This window comes from Sceloporus occidentalis, unplaced genomic scaffold (assembly GCF_023333645.1).
Source record: "Sceloporus occidentalis isolate IW3139 unplaced genomic scaffold, rSceOcc1.0.p SCAF_2, whole genome shotgun sequence".
NCBI lineage: Eukaryota > Metazoa > Chordata > Lepidosauria > Squamata > Phrynosomatidae > Sceloporus > Sceloporus occidentalis.
In genome coordinates this window covers 242,173,933-242,186,080 of record NW_028316982.1, presented here as the reverse complement: position 1 = coordinate 242,186,080, position 12,148 = coordinate 242,173,933, and the positions used below count along the sequence as shown (strand labels likewise).

Here is a 12,148-nt window from a genome sequence, read left to right as displayed (position 1 = left end):
ATTGTTGGTATATTTGGAATCAGTGAATAAATCTCTTTCTTCTTTAAAGGAAACTTGCCTGATCCTGGCAAAGCACAGGATTTCATGAAGAAATTCACTCAAGTTCTAGAGGATGATGACAAAATAAGGCACCAGCTGGAAACTCTTGTTAGCCCAACTTGTTCATGTAAACAAGCTGAAGGATGTGTGGTAAGAACAATTAATTAATTAATTGCTGTTTTCATTTATTAAATTATCTGTCTTTTAATGCATTTATATAAACATTGCAGCGAGAAATTACAAAGAAGTTAGGAAATCCCAAGCAACCTTCAAACCCATTCTTGGAAATGATAAAATTCCTTCTGGAGCGGATAGCCCCTGTGCACATCGATACAGAATCTATCAGGTATATATTTTCGCTTAACGTGGGGTAAACCTCATTAAAACAGCTGCAGCTGTTTTTATCAACATTCTTCCATCTGCTGAAAAGTTTATTTTTGTCCTGTCCTAATGCATTATCATTATACATCATTATTACTAAAGATGAGATTAATCTTTCCCAGTTTTTCTTAGAATTAGGATGCAATTTGGGCGATTTTAGGATTGTGGGCCAATTTTTTTTACAACATTTAATGGGATTGGGGGTTGCTTATGGTGACAGTAGGCTTCTTTATTTTTTTACATATAGTTTTGTCTACTGGGGAGGCAGTGAGGGGAGAAGGAGTTCTGACAGTATCAACAAAAGAGGAGCTTTTTTGTGTGACTAGTAGCTGTTATTCCACCACTCTGAATTCCCTGAAGTTGTGTGTATAGCATTGTTCCAAGAATATTTGATTGTGGGTAAGGGGAATGATGTTGTCCAGAGGACCTTCTCACTTGCTGCTGGCAAGTTCCCCACATTTAGGTGCTTAGCTGTACACCTGTGAAGAAAGCCTGCATGGTGTAATGGTTTGAACATTGGACTATGACTCTAGAGGCCAGAAATTGAATTCCCCACTCAGTCATGGAACCCTACTGGATGACCTTGAGCATGTCGCATTCTCTCAGCCTCAGAAGAAGGAAAAGACAACTCCACTCTGAAGAAATCTTGCCAAGAAAACTCCATGATAGATTTGCCTTAGGATGAAAAATAAAAAAGCAATAGAAAGTAGTAGCAGTAGACGGCATTTGTCCTAAAAGCTTAACTTCTAACAATTAGTACTATGAGTTCACATTCATTGAGAGAGAAGGATAAACTTCACCCCATTTGTGTGTTGTATTAGGAAGCAAAAAATGCATGTTGATGATTAGCAATGTGATTATGAAATGATTTATAAAATTATCATTGATAAATTTTGTTCTCTTCCTTTGTTAGTGCTCTTATTAAACAAGTGAACAAATCTATAGATGGAACAGCAGATGATGAAGATGAAGGTGTACCTACTGATCAGGCAATTAGGGCAGGTCTTGAATTGCTTAAGGTAAAGATCCTCTTCAATTTAAGGGGGGAGCACTACTTTTATTATGTATCCAGTCATATGTTTCAAACTATATTTATATAAACCATAACTTAAGCTGTGTTAGCTAAGTATAAGACACTACATCAGAGGAGACTCTGAAGGGAAATCTGAAGCACTTCCTTTATCCTAGTCAGTCCACTATGTGGTTTGGTGTTGTTTGATAGTAGCCTCTGGCCTCTGTAGAAGCTTTTAGCGTGGTGTGCCTCTAAATTGTAGGGCAATGATGGTAGAAGCCAATTTTCATCTCTGATGAAGAGGATAGGTTTGCCTACCCTCTTTTTGGTAATAAACTTAGCTTCTGTTCCTGAATGCTTCCAGGAGCAGAAGCTGTTCTTTTTCAGCTTTTGTTTGCAGGAAAACAAACTTGGGGCTCAGGAGAGACAGGGCTCTTGAGGAAACCACAGTAGAACGTAGGGACATACATGACTGTGGGCCACACTTTCTTTACCTTTTCTTAAGGGCCTAGAGGCTTAAAGACTCAAATGATTTTTTTTGGTTACTTTTGAATGTGTTCTGACTGATGGGTTTACCAGTTCTATTAATGTACTGACTGATCACTGCAATATGAAGATGATTTAGACTCTTAGTTTCTGTTGCTCCTGGATACCATCTCCAGGAACCAAACAATCTCCTTTAGAGTTGGAGATGGTAATGTAAGCAGCATGGTTTGAATGAAATTCGACCAAACCCAAGTGAGATCTCATATTGGAGCATAATCTATGGTACTGAAGAAATCATACTTCACAATAAATACTCTGTTTTCCCAGTATGAGCCAGTGGATTTTTTACAATCTTGCCAATGGGACAATGGGATAGAAGCAGATGTCTGTTGTGATCATTGCAAATAAAATAATTTGCATGCACTCTGATTTGGATGCTATGTAAATCAACTCAGTTGGCATAGACTCTTTAAACATTAAACAGATAACATTTTAGCAGTGTTCTCTGGGCTAGAAAAACTTAAGAACATCATAATTTGTTTTGTTTAGTGTTGGGTTGGCCCATTTTAAAGGAAGAAACAAAGTTGAGAGTGTTGACTAAATTGTGGGCTGTGTTTAATCAGCATTTGCTTCACAGTACAGTACTTGGAGTAATGGTGAGCCGGAGATTTGTGTTCACGTCTCTTTTTCCACACATTTTATTGTACAGCTGAGAACTGTTAATCAACATGGTCTTTAAGTATCATAGGCATGGGTTCTAAGCCTGCACAGAGCTCCCTTTTGGAACCTTCCAGAGCTTAAAAATTTTCACAGGTGTCCCACCACTCTCCTTTACTGTACTAAATAAGCCCTAAAATAAGGCTATGGCTCAGTTCTACTTTGGTTTCCACAGTGTTGGTACATACAGTGCCTCCTCCCCCATGAGTTAAGAGGTTTTTTTCCCCCTTTGGGAGCTTAGATTTCTATTTTTTCCTTATTACTTTATTCTGTCTTTCGTTTCAGTTGTTTTTCCCCCACAGTTTTTGCATGTTTGTTTATTAAAAAAATATCATTGCCTATAGCCTTGTTTAAGAAGTGCAACCTGTGTGTGTGTGAGAGAGATTCCTTCTTCTGGATGAGCATGAGCATGATCCTTTGCTTAAGAGAAAAACATTGAGTTGGTTCCTCTTATTATCAGCTTATCTTCACATGGTAGCCAGTATGTCTTTGAGGAGAATCCTTGCAGTATGTTGGGCTGTCTCCTAAGATGTCTGCTTCAGCTTTCTAAGTGCTATTAGCATTGCCAGGAAAAAAAAAATCAGTACTGCTATTGGTACCAAAGTGTTGAGATCAGTAGATCTGTCCCAGAAACAGAAATATGTTCTCACACTGGAAAACAGAAGAATTAAAAATGTAACCAAAAGGTTTTGCAAAAACAAAATGTTCCAATATTTATTTTTATTTGTTTTAGAAGTACAAGAACCTTACCCTCCATTAGATATATTCAGCCATGGGATTTTTCCAGTACAGATTCTAGAGAACATGGCTCTAGAATGGCCAGATAATAGATCAGCGTCTGAACATTGAGGAGAAAGGTAGAATCAGAGTAGAACTGATTCCAAGAGATAATGTTCAAACTAGGCTTGAACCTTGATATCACTGCCTTTTGTTCCTGGTGCCCACAATTTTAAAGATTGGAACAGTCAGTACATTGAAGCAAAACCTTCTCAATTTTTTTGCAAGTCCTGGATTCACACTATGAAATCCAACATAATGGGAGTTGACATTGTCAACCTAGGCCACAGTCTCATTATACTTGGTTGCTGTTTCTTTATTGAGACTTAATGAGAATGTTTACAGTTATGCCGTTTATTCTTCCTTTTACCTGACCCACTGTCACTGGGATTAGTATCCAGTTTATTTTAGAGCATGATCAGTTTTGTAGTTGATCACTACACAGTGCCTGCACACCACTGTACTCACATATTTAGACCACAGCTACTGCACTGATGCTGGGTTGGTACTTTTTTACATTCACTGTGCCTATATTGGTTACCAGGTAGTGAATCCACTCCTTTGTCCATGACTGATTTTTTGGAGACCTCTGTTTCTTCCTTTGCCCTAGCCCATATGGGGATGATATAGCCATTTTATTTCTCATCAGTGTTGATAATCTTTGTGATCATGATCTATCCATTGAAGCCACTTCAGTCTTTAGTATTAACATTGTGCCAACTGGAACAAGAAATCAAATTAAGAGAAGAGCAACTTAAATTAGCTGCAACATCTAAAGGACTGAAAGAAGAAATGCATTGTCTTCAAAAATAAATATCAATTACAGCAGTAGAAGAACTGGAGAAGAAACTAAAATATGTGAGGCAAAGATTCTTTGAATTTTCAAATAAATCCGGAAAGGTACTGTCTTATAAACTAAGAAAAGAAATAAAGGGCCCATACAGACAGGCCAAAATAAAGCTGCTTAGGGTCACTTTGGAGGTATGCTATTTAAATAACACACACATCTTAAGAGGCCAGAAGCTGAACCAAAGCCATGTTCCAGTCCTAAGGAATGGAGCACAGCTTTGGCGCAGCTTCTGGCCTCTTAAGATGTGTGTGTTATTTAAATAGCATACCTCCAAAGTGACCCGAAGCAGCTTTATTTTGGCCTGTTTGTACAGGCCCAATGATTATTTCAAAAACTGAAGAGAGTTTATACAGAATTAAAAAAATATAAAATAAAACTTATTTTCACAAATTACTTTATGAATTTATAGAAGGTAGATCAAGATAAAGAAGATACTTTTTTTTAAAAAAAAATAGCTAAACAAAGAATAGTCAAATTGACAGAAAAGCAAAAGTCTGAATTGAGTAAGAAAATAGACATAGAAGAAATAATAGATGTAATAAGACAGATGAAATCAGGGAAATCCCCTAGCCCAGATGGTTTTATACCAGAATACTACAAGACATTTGTATATCAATTGATGACACTGCTACAAAGAACTTTGAACAAGATAATGACTACTGATGTACCTGAGACATGGACTCAAGCAAATATAACTTTGATACCAAAAGAAAATAGACTTGACAGATCCAAAAAGTTATAGACCCATCTCTCTATTAAATTAAATTGTGATTATAAAATAATTGCAGCTATTATGGCAGAATGACTAGACTAAGCATGCTTTCTACCAAACAGACTGATTAAAGATAATATTAGAAATTTACTAAATCTGATATAATATCATGAAAAATATAGACCAAAAATTGACATTATTTTTATTGATGCTGAGAAAACTTTTGACAATATCAATTGGACATTTATGATAACAATTTTTAGAAAAAATAGACATAGGGAAAATTTTCTAAGATGGGTAGAAAAAATACATAGAAATCAAGAAGCTATCTTATTGATAAATGGGGAAAATGTACATTGACACAGCTGACTTCTCCCTCATATGACATTTTTCTGTAATTCTTTTGAAAGACTGTTGGTAAAGTTATTGAACTGGGCAACAAGTTCACCTTAGAGCTTAGAGCAGGGGTAGGCAACCTTTTTGAGCTGGGGGCCGGGTTGCTGTCCCTCAGACAACTGGGGGGCCGAAGCTGGGGGGTGGAGTTTCCACCCTCTGGAGGCGGGGCCGCATGCTGGGGGTGGAGCTTCCACACTCCAGGGGCGGGGCCACATGCTCCGCCCCCGGAGTGATAACAATAATAATAATAGTTCCAAGCATGGAAACTACTACAAAGCAATTCAAAAAAAAGAAGAAAGCATGCACACTATCTCAACCCAGAAAGGCACAAGGTGCTGAGAGGGGATTTTGCGCGCGCACACACACACACAACGCCTGTCTCTCTCACACACAACCTCCCCCTGTCTCTCACATACACCCTGTCTCACACAACTTGCTCTCTCACACACACAACCCACTTCTCTCTCTCTCACACACACACCCCAAACCCTGTCTAACACACACAACCACCCCCTCTCTCACATACACAACCCACTTTTCTCTCTGTGTGTGTCTCACACATACACACACACAAAACCCATCTCTCTCACACACACAACCTCCTTCTCTCTCACAAAACCCACTCTCTCTCACACACACAACCCACTTTTATCTCTCCCTCTCACACACAACTCACTTTTCTCTCTCTCATACACACATACACAACACATCTCTCTCTCACATACAACCTCCCCTTCTCACACACCGTCTCACACAACCCACTCTCACACACACAACCCACTTCCCCCCTCTCTCTCTCACACAGACACATACACAACTCGTTCTCTCTCTCACACACACAAAACACACCTCTCTCTTACACACACACCGCTCTTACACATACATACACACAACTCCTCTCTCTCTCTCTGCCCCTCCTGCTGTAAAATGAGGGGAGGCCCCTCAGAGGACGGAAAGGAGGCAGGGGACACATGCGCTGGCGTCCTCGCCGGCTCTTTCCCGGCTTCTGAGGGGCCTCCAAGCCCCTCAGAGGCCAGGAAGGAGGCGGGGGACACCCGTGCGCGTGCGCGCGTCCTCGCAGGCTCCTTCCCAGCTTCTGAGGGGCCTGCGCGGTAGGCTCAAGGCCCTGCGCGGCTGTGCGAGAGGCCCAAGGCCCCGCATGCCTGCCCTGTGGGGCCTTTGGCAGCGGCAATCGGCGGCAGGACCGAGCAGGGGCCGGTCCCAACGGCTCGGCGGGCCGCATGCGGCCCGCGGGCCGTAGGTTGCCTACCCCTGGCTTAGAGAGTAGAGGAAAGGGGAAGAACTGTAAGCAAAAGTGTTAAATTCTGGAAAGTTTCAAAACTGAGCTCTGCATAGGCACAGAATCCATGTATATGAATACATAGAAGACCAGTCAAAGAACCATAGTTACAGGTAACACTCTGCTCCCTTTAACTTGGCAGGGCTGTCATTATCTATAATTTGGTGTACAATGAATGTCTTCTGTGCTGAAATTTTATCTTTTTATCTTCAGTAAATATTGGAATGTAATGGTTCAGTCTGTATGTGGTATTATGAGACCTACATTTTAAAAGAGCCTTACTGATTATTCTTACAGGTACTTTCTTTTACACACCCTATCTCATTCCATTCAGCTGAAACATTTGAATCCCTTTTGGCTTGTCTAAAAATGGATGATGAAAAGGTAGCTGAAGCTGCACTGCAAATTTTCAAGAACACGGGAAGCAAAATTGAAGAGGATTTCCCACACATCAGATCGTGAGTTAAATACATTAAGATATAATACACTGTATTATTCTATACTATACAACAGTTGGGAAATATTGGACAAAATTTATCTTCCCTGGAGTCAATAATGAAAGTTTAATTAGTTTTGATAGGGTTGAATTGTCCCATGATATTTATTAAAATTTAGAGGAATACTGAGTTCAGATAGAGACTCTGCACAGAAGTTGAAACCTATTTGTTGATATTAATTATGCAAACAACACACATATAAAGTATCATCACTAGACATTTAATATAATATTGTTTCTCTTGTCATTATTTTCTGTATTTGTTTTAATTCATGCTGTTATCTGCCTCGATCCTCAAAAGGGAGAAGTGGGATACAAATAAATATATGATGATGATGATGATGCAAAAGGAACTTTGAGGCTAACTGAAAGAAAGAAGCTGGTTGCATGAGCTTTCATAGACTTGAGCCTACTTCTCAGATGTGTGCAGAAGTAGGCTCAAGTTTACTAAAGCTCATGCAACAAGCTTCTTTTTTTAAGTTTCAAAGGCAGTACAAGATCCCTTTGCATACTGATTTTCCAGACTAACACAGCTATGTCTTTGAATTGCACCGCCAGACGTTTAGTGCATTTTAATAGCATCTTCCTTCTTGCTGATAAAACAATCATTTGTCAGTTCCCCTCTTCATGAGACCATATTGTTCACATTATGGCCATCCCCCTACACATGCAGCTTTGACACTTGCAGATTTGATTAATGTGTTCTCTCTAGGAATCTCTAGGTCTTCCATTGTGACTCTGCTGGATTTTGGCCATAGAGTCACACTGGATGACTTGAAGATTCCTTGAGAAAAAAAACATCTCTAGACATTTGTGGGTCCTCCAGCATGATTTCATGGTAAACTTCCACCTGATGTTGACTGTAGAGCTTCACTGGGGGACCTACAGAGTCCTAGTGGGATGTGCTGTCAAGTTAAAAAAATAGTTGATTATTTGTGGGTTTTCCACTTTCACAAGGTCCTGTGGCCCTAACCTCAGTGAATACCACTGCAGTGAGATTTATGCATCTCTCATGATACGATGGCTGGAGAAAAATGTAAATCATTCAGTGTCCTTCAGAAATGCATGTGTGTTTTATAGGTGAAGTCAAAACAAAACCAGTTACTACTAATAAAAAGATAGACAACTAGAGTCAATAAAATAAACGGTAAGGGTTCAGACCAAGGAAGTCAGTTTTGTGTTGTCCAGTCTAGGAAATGTATGAAGAGAAGGAGTATCGAAGGTATTTTAAGTATAGGGGAGGGGGAGGGGGGAGGGAAGGGGATGATAGAGATGAATGTTATTGGTATATGTTATATGTTTTATGTTACATGTTATGTATGTGTACTTTATTTGTAATAAAAAGAAAAAAAAGAAATGCATGTGTGTTTGTGTCTCCATAAAACAAAACAACAACAACAACAACAACAACAAACATTGAACTGATGATACATGACCAGGAACATTTACAGATAGAATTTCTCATTTGAAATGGTAGCTTTATTATTATTGTTTTAGTGTGCCTCTAATCTTGAGGCATGAGCCAGTGTGGCATAATGGCTGGACTGTGACTTTGGAGACCAAGGTTCAATTCTCAGCTCAGCTATGAAACCCACTGAATCACATGCTCTCAGCCTCATGAGAAGGCAATGGCAAAGGCAAACCTCCTCTGAATAAATCTTGCCAAAATCTCCAGAAGGTGGAAATGATTTGAAGTCACACAACACATACACACAATCTTGAAGCTGCGTTGTTGAGGTTTCCTATCATGCTAAGTGGTGAAGGAATGAGACCTCACATGTACATTGCCTAGAATAAAAAGTGTTTTAGAAGGGCAGGCTATAATTTTGATAAAACCTGATCATACATATTCTGTTTATATTCACAAAATTATCTGAGAGTTCCATGGATCTTCAGAACTGTAATTACAGTTTAGTCTGTCTCTGTAACCTATGAGAAGAAGTAAAAAGCTATCCAATTGTGTGTTGAGGTTTTTTTTTCTTGTTAGGTTGCCATTTGCATCCAGAGAATTGCATTTCATTCATAGTCAGTGAATATTTTACATTTGTGTGTAATATTTCCCTTTCCTTCCTTTGTCATAGACATGGAATTGTAATGATTATGAATTCATAGCAAACATAAACATGTTTAGTTTTATTTAAACAGTTATATTTTACTTCTAGTGCTTTGCTACCAGTCCTGCACCATAAAGCTAAAAAAGGACCACCTCGTCAAGCCAAATATGCTATTCACTGTATCCATGCAATATTTTCCAGCAAAGAAACACAATTTGCACAGATATTTGAGGTAATTGTTTTTAAAGTTTTATGGTTATGCTGCATTTGTATTTCTGAGACTTAGGGCCTGAACAGACAGGCCAAAATAAAGGTGCTTCAGATCACTTTGGAGGTATGCTGTTTAAATGACACACGTATTTTAAGAGGCCAGAAGCTGCGTCAAAGCTGCGCTCCAGTCCTTAGGACTGGAGCATGGCTTTGGCACGGCTTCTGGCCTCTTAGAACACATGCATCATTTTAACAGCATACCTCCAAGTGACCCGAAGCAGCTTTATTTTGGCCTGTTTGGGCCCATAATCATATTTGACTTGTTCATTGTAACATACATTATTATAGTTACCATATATACTCGACTATAAGACAACATCATGTATAAGTCGAGGGCAGGTTTGGGGCCCAAAATTAGGGATTTTGATATGACTTGTGGATAAGTTGGGGTATCCCTTCCTCCCCCACCACAGCACAGCTGTCCCCTTGGAGGGCCTCCAGAGGACACTTGAGCTGAGGAAGGAGGGGGAAACAAAGGTTTGCCTCCCAAGTCTTTCCTCAGTTCCACTGTATCTTCAAAGGACCTCCGGAGGACGCCCAAGGTGAGGGGGGAAGTAAACATTTGTCTGTACCTGTCCCTTCGAAGGGACCTTTGGAGGACACCTGAGCTGGGGAAGGAGTGGGAAGCAAACACTTGTCTCCCTTCCTCAGCTTGGCTGTCTCTTTGGGAGACAGCCGGGCTGTGGAAGCCACTTAAGGGCAAAAGCCTTATTACCATATAGCCCCGTATATAAGTTGACCCAGGTTTTTTGGGTCACTTTTTCAGCATACATTTTTCGACTCATATCAAGTATATAACTTCTTCAGATATTTAAAATTTGCTTTGTAAAGAATATTTTAGTATGTTCTCTTAATTATTTTAACAATTGAAAATATTTTTCATTTACTGCAACAGACTTAGAGATATATGGATCTCAGTAGTTCCTTTCATTTATACTCAGTGTTTGTATTTCTTTTTAGCCTCTACATAAGAGTCTTGATCCAACCAATCTTGAACATCTTATTACACCTCTGGTTTCCATTGGCCACATAGCTTTGTTGGCACATGATCAATTTGCTGCCCCATTGAAATCTCTGGTGGCCACATTTATTGTTAAAGACTTGTTAATGAGTGACAGGGTAAGAGTTTTCTAAATTTTAATTTCAATGTACACAGCAAGATATATCTGTTTTCTTCATATACTAGCTTAAAATATGGCTATATTGCTCTCATAGTGTCAAAGTACTGGGAATACTATATAGCTCTCATATTGTCAAAGTACTGGGATACAGTGGTTTAATGGTTAAGATGCCAATTTTGACAGTCGAAAGATTGGAAAGTTGGCAGTTCGAGGGTTGAATGCTGCATGATGAGGTGAACTCCTGTTACTATTCCCAGCTTCTGCCAACCTAGCAGTTTGAAAGCATGGAAATGCAAGTAGACAAATAGGTACCACTTTGGTGGGAAGGTAACAGCGTTTGGTGCAGTCATGTTGGCCACATGACCACCAGAGTCGTCTTCGAACAATGCTGGCTCTTCGGCTTAGTAATGGAGATGAGCACTGCCTCCTACAGTCTGTTATGACTACTCATTCATGACAAGGGACTACCTTTATCTTTACTGTTAAGTAATAACATGATTTAAACCTTTCCAATTTCAAGTTAGGCTAGACAGAAATATAAAAGCTAAGTCCTTCAAAAGAAAAAAATTGGATTGAATGTCTCTCATCTTTCCTGCAGCTCTTCCCTTTTTATTAAAATAAAGATTTTTTTCTTCTTCAACCATATGCAAGCACATAAATTATCTGAGCATTACAGAATGGACATGTTTACTGCATTCCTGGTTTCACAGATCCATTCTCTAAATAAGTCTGTGTCCACAACAGCATTTATTTCTCTATACTTTATTATCTGTGCACTAGTTCATATATTACCATCTTACTAATGGGATATTCTGGTGCTTGTTTCTACTGCTGGAAGAACTGAGAATGACTTCCTTAAAAATTGAATATTTTCCCCAAAGTATAAGATACTAAATAAATAACAAGATATATTGATTTATTCAGATGCCAGGAAAAAAGACAGTTAAACTATGGGTGCCAGATGAAGAAGTTTCTCCTGAGACTCTTGTAAAGGTAAATCATTTAAGAGACTTTATTTGCATAATGATTTGCATATTTCCTCCTGTTTTACATGCTAATTTTAACTCCAGGCTAATTTGGCTTTTTGTTGTTGTTTGCACATCTGACCTTCTATCATTCATAGCCATACTCTTTAAGTTTTCCTTTAAGATACAACATGACAGACACATCTTGATTTAGTCTGAGGACTAATGCACATTGTGTGCACTAAATTTCTGTGGCTTACATTTTCAGTATGTACTTTAAAGTTCCAGCATGGGAGGGGAGGATCTTATCAGTCCCTTAGAGTCAAGTTTTGGATCAGAATTTACATAGAAGTAGACCTACAGTATAGTCAAACTAGGATATTGGAACTTGCGGAATAGTAAATAGTTTCCCCAAATTTCAGAAACTTGTCATTTACAGCTTCCTTTCTATAAACAGAAATCTCCTAGGGTCAAAAATACCATATTCTTCCAAATCAATTGAATCTTGTAATCCAGAGTGCTTTCTTGTCCTAACCAATATAATATATGTCGAGAGGGAAAACTCTAGTGCT

General features: G+C 39.0%; 1 protein-coding gene across 2 annotated transcripts in view; it reads left to right on the top strand.

The window, feature by feature from the left end:
- The window catches only part of PDS5B (PDS5 cohesin associated factor B), a 111,531-nt gene that overhangs the window by 72,652 nt on the left and 26,731 nt on the right, over positions 1 to 12,148 (top strand). For both annotated transcript variants that reach the window (XM_089512514.1, XM_089512513.1), the window contains 7 exons: positions 50 to 189; positions 270 to 385; positions 1,334 to 1,439; positions 6,968 to 7,128; positions 9,329 to 9,452; positions 10,451 to 10,609; positions 11,536 to 11,604. In XM_089512514.1, coding sequence (XP_089368640.1) covers positions 50 to 189; positions 270 to 385; positions 1,334 to 1,439; positions 6,968 to 7,128; positions 9,329 to 9,452; positions 10,451 to 10,609; positions 11,536 to 11,604 — 875 coding nt within the window. The remainder of the gene's footprint in view (positions 1 to 49; positions 190 to 269; positions 386 to 1,333; positions 1,440 to 6,967; positions 7,129 to 9,328; positions 9,453 to 10,450; positions 10,610 to 11,535; positions 11,605 to 12,148) is intronic.